The sequence below is a fragment of the Lycorma delicatula genome, chromosome 8 (genome assembly GCF_047948215.1).
Source record: "Lycorma delicatula isolate Av1 chromosome 8, ASM4794821v1, whole genome shotgun sequence".
Taxonomy (NCBI): Eukaryota; Metazoa; Arthropoda; class Insecta; order Hemiptera; family Fulgoridae; genus Lycorma; species Lycorma delicatula.
The window spans coordinates 4,776,738-4,780,958 of record NC_134462.1 but is presented as its reverse complement, the minus strand read 5'-3'; the positions used below and the strand labels follow the sequence as shown (position 1 = coordinate 4,780,958).

The 4,221-nt window shown below is 29.1% G+C and overlaps 1 protein-coding gene across 1 annotated transcript; it reads left to right on the top strand.

Moving 5' to 3' along the window:
- The first annotated feature begins 1,867 nt into the window (after nt 1–1,867).
- LOC142329112 (uncharacterized) lies at nt 1,868–2,806 on the top strand. Its single transcript, XM_075373447.1, has one exon. The coding sequence runs from the start codon at nt 1,868–1,870 to the stop codon at nt 2,804–2,806; it is 939 nt and encodes a 312-aa protein (XP_075229562.1).
- The last annotated feature ends 1,415 nt before the right edge of the window (nt 2,807–4,221 follow it).

The following is a 4,221-nucleotide window of genomic DNA, read 5'->3' as shown; positions in this document are numbered from 1 at the left end:
CGCTTCATACTTGAGCTCTCGGAGATAGAGAAGATTCTACCTCCAAGATCTCAGATGGGGAAAGATACCGTAAAGTGGACGGAAAAAGGAAGTAGAAATGATATAAGGGTAAACGTAGGTGATAGAAAAAGACAGATTTTATAAATCAAGAGAACGTTTTTGGTTTTTTGTGCGTTTTTCTAAGTTTTAAGTTTCTAATACGTTTATTTTTAAGGTTGTTTTTTATAATTTCTAATTCTTTTTATCAGTGGGAAAGTTTTTGTCCTTTTTTTCTTTTTTGGTTTGGTAAAAGTGGTTAATGACCATAGCTGTCGATCTCCGTAACCCTTAAGAAAAAAAGCACGCATTATTATAAGATTATAATAGGATAAGAAACAATGAATGTCCGATAAGTACTAACGTTGGAAGTACTGCAACCCAAAGTTTATACCACTCTCTTATTAGTTTGCCTAATTAATTTGTGTATATTTCAATTTTTTTATAGAATTTTTACTATGTATTCTAATAAAACAAAAATTTATATAATAAAATAATAAATTTGAATACTTTGTACCCAGTTTTAATTAAATTAATTAGAATTTAAAACTAATTAATTAGGATTTAAGGAACTTAGAATTTAAAGCTTAAAATTAAAGACTTAGAAGTAATTGGTAATTCAAATTAATTAAACCAATTACAGCGATCTTAATTTTTACCTTATCTAATAATTTCTGATATCAAATAGTTTTAAATCTAATTTCCTAATTTAAAATTTATGAATAGAATTACCGGTATACATATATATGTTTTCGTGTTTTTTTGTTTTTTTTTAATGATTGAATGCTTAAACATATATTAACTTTTTTATTTTTATTAAAAAAAAAAAAAAAAAAAAAAATAGTAATCAAATACAATTTAAAATATAATTAACAAACTGAAGAACGATTGATAAATTGACACTAATATGTCATAGTTAAATAATTACGGCATGAATTTCAAAAGCCTAGAAATTTTATAAAAAAAATTAATTCTTCACCCGCTGTTTTAAAAAATCTTTCTTCAATTAGCGTGATACAAAATCCGAAATATTACAAGAAATATAATTAATAGAATAAACATAAAAACTGTAATGAGCTTACTAATAATAACTATACTGCTTTGTTTATTTGTTATTGTAATCTTTTAGTTGTTTCTTGTGTAACAAACGGAAAGATATTGTTGGTGAGATATAAAACATGGAAAAGGATTAAATGGGAACCGATGAAAGAAAAGAGAGAAAAAATGAAAAAAGCGGTAAATTTCTATGCCGATAGTAAAAAGCATTGAAAGTAAGTGGACTAGAATCGTACTTGAAAGTTCAAAGGAATGTTAATACAGATATTTTCTACTGTATAGGAAGATTAGAACAAAGTGTGTTGAATATAAAGCATGATTACAAAACCAGACTAATAATATTTTTTTTTTTATGTCTGTAATGTACAGTAATATTTATAACGTAAGCTAGCGAATTTCTTTTCGATTTATGTTATTTAAATAAAAAGAATTAAAAAGTTAATATTAGATAAATATTCGTAAATGCGAGTAATAATTTTTAAAGATTAAAAAACATATCCGAAAATTTAGACGCACCACAGTAAAATTTTCTATTTAAAAATTACGCAAGTATAATATTTTTTTAGTGCTCTTCAAGTTTTTAAAGTTTAAAAATCTTAGAGAATATAATGCTTTACTGATAATAATTTAATCCATTTTTCTTTCTGTAATAACCGGTAGATTTCTGTTAAGAACCGATTGCATAATTTTTGTAACAATTGATTAATGTGTAACATAGTTAAAAATAAGTAAACCGTACTTTAAGATATTTTTTATTTTGTTTGTTTCAGGTTATATGCACGAATACATCCCTCAGAATGTAGTAACAGAAGATAGAAACAATGAAGTATTGTCACACGACGGAGGAATTCCAATATTTAGGATGAGAAGCGCTGAAGAAACAGAAGCGGCCCACGACCTTTTAGAATTATCTAGATCGTTGCCACCGCTTCCTGCTCCTAGTAATCCGGTGCAAGTGCTTCGACCCGCTTACATATGTTCCCCTGAACCGATGCCTGTTTATCATTTATATCAACCGATGCCTCCACTAACACCGCCTGCGTCTGAGTATTCTTCGGATGCTGAAAATAATAATCCAAATCCCCAAGCGACAGAAAATTCCCAAACAAATAATCCTTCTGTAATTTATACGTACGATGCTTTACTTGTATCCGACGGTAGATCTAAAAACCGTAAGGAAAATAAAAAGTGTGCACCTTTAAGCCCTTCGTCGTCGGAGGAAGGCGGTACCGTCGGAGATCAGGAAGAAAGTAAAACCGGTCGGTACGTATGTTCTGAGTGCGGTAAGCAATACGCGACGTCGTCTAATCTTTCGCGGCATAAACAGACACACAGAAGCCTGGATTCCGGGTCGGCTAAAAAGTGCACTACCTGCGGTAAGGCTTACGTCAGTATGCCCGCATTGGCGATGCATCTGCTCACACATAAATTAACGCACGCCTGCGGCGTTTGTGGTAAATTATTTTCACGTCCTTGGTTATTACAAGGTCATCTTCGTTCGCATACGGGAGAAAAGCCGTACGGTTGCGCTCATTGCGGTAAAGCTTTCGCCGATAGATCAAATTTAAGAGCGCATATGCAAACGCATTCGACGGATAAAAATTTTGAATGTACACGTTGCCATAAGTCCTTCGCTCTAAAATCCTACCTCAATAAACATCTTGAATCCGCATGCCTCAAAGAGGGTGAAGATATAGAAGTCGGTGTCGAGTAGCAACAAAGAGGCTCGGTGATCCGGTTTGCCGGCCCACAGCTGGATTCCTAAACACCTTTTATAAGTAAAAGGTGTTTCGGATGATTAACAACTTCAGCGTAAATAAAAGCTTGAAGCAAACCGATCCCCGAGTCCCATAATATGTTATTTATTGTAAAAAAAAAAATTGAAAATACTATAAATAAACACGCGGACCCCTCAACTAAGATCTCATCAATTTTAAAATATTTAAATAATATTATATTCAATTATGAACAATATTCACTAACTAAATATTAGCAAAGAGGCCTTAAAAATCTATTCGTATAAATTTTTCTACGTTTAAGCAAATAATATATTTTTTAATTTATTATCATTATGATTATTATAATTCTGACTTAAATATTTCACTCCTTCCTTTTCAAATGATACTACCGGTACCTATTTCTCAGATCTACCTATTTTTACAATTATATAAATTATATTATTTTTTAATTGATAAAATTTAATTTTATTAGTTTTATTTAATCTAATAAGTATTTATTTACTGATCTATTTTAGATATTCATACTAATAATAATACCTTCCAAAATATTATTAATCTTTTAACTAAATATTCAGATTTTTTTTTATTTCATAAAAATTAAAATTCTATAAGCTACTGTTTAACTATATATATATATATATATACCTTACATAAACTACATAACGTTCCACGTAAAAAAAAATAGAAAAATAATTATTTGTGGTTATTTATTTTATTATTATTATATTCCTCCTATCATGAAATCACATTTTATTGCACTATAAAATATTTTTATTACTTTATTCTTTAACAAAAATATATTACAATTAAAATAAAAATACGATCAGTAAATCATAATTTTGAATGTAGTAATTAAAAAGGATTTAATGTTTTGATAACCCCTTCATTCGTAGGTTTTTTAACAATGACTAATTACTGGATAGAAAATTTAAGTTACCATTTTACCGATCTATAGGTAAAAGTATGCAAACTAATCCACAAAACTTGCAGGATCGTGAAATCAAACAAATATTACTAACTGCCTGAAAGACAAAAGATAGGTTGGATAATAAAAAAAAAGAGACAAGCTATCCATCTAGGATATATTAAAAATAATAAAGTACTTTATCAAAAAAGATTATGTAATTCCTCGAATTCTCAGTAATATTGTGAAAAGGGCAGCTCCTTCCTTCACACTGTTGAAGATCGAAATATCTAAATGTAGAAAAAAACAACTCATTACCGGTAAAAAACGTATTTTGCGTTGACGAATTTGAATAAATGAGGAATCTAACGGGGTTTTGCTTTAGATACTTAAGCGTCAATTAACAATATATTAAGGATTTTATGAAAAGCCCTTCTCAACCATAGAATATTAAATGTTAAATAGAACTATCCAACTGATTTTTAA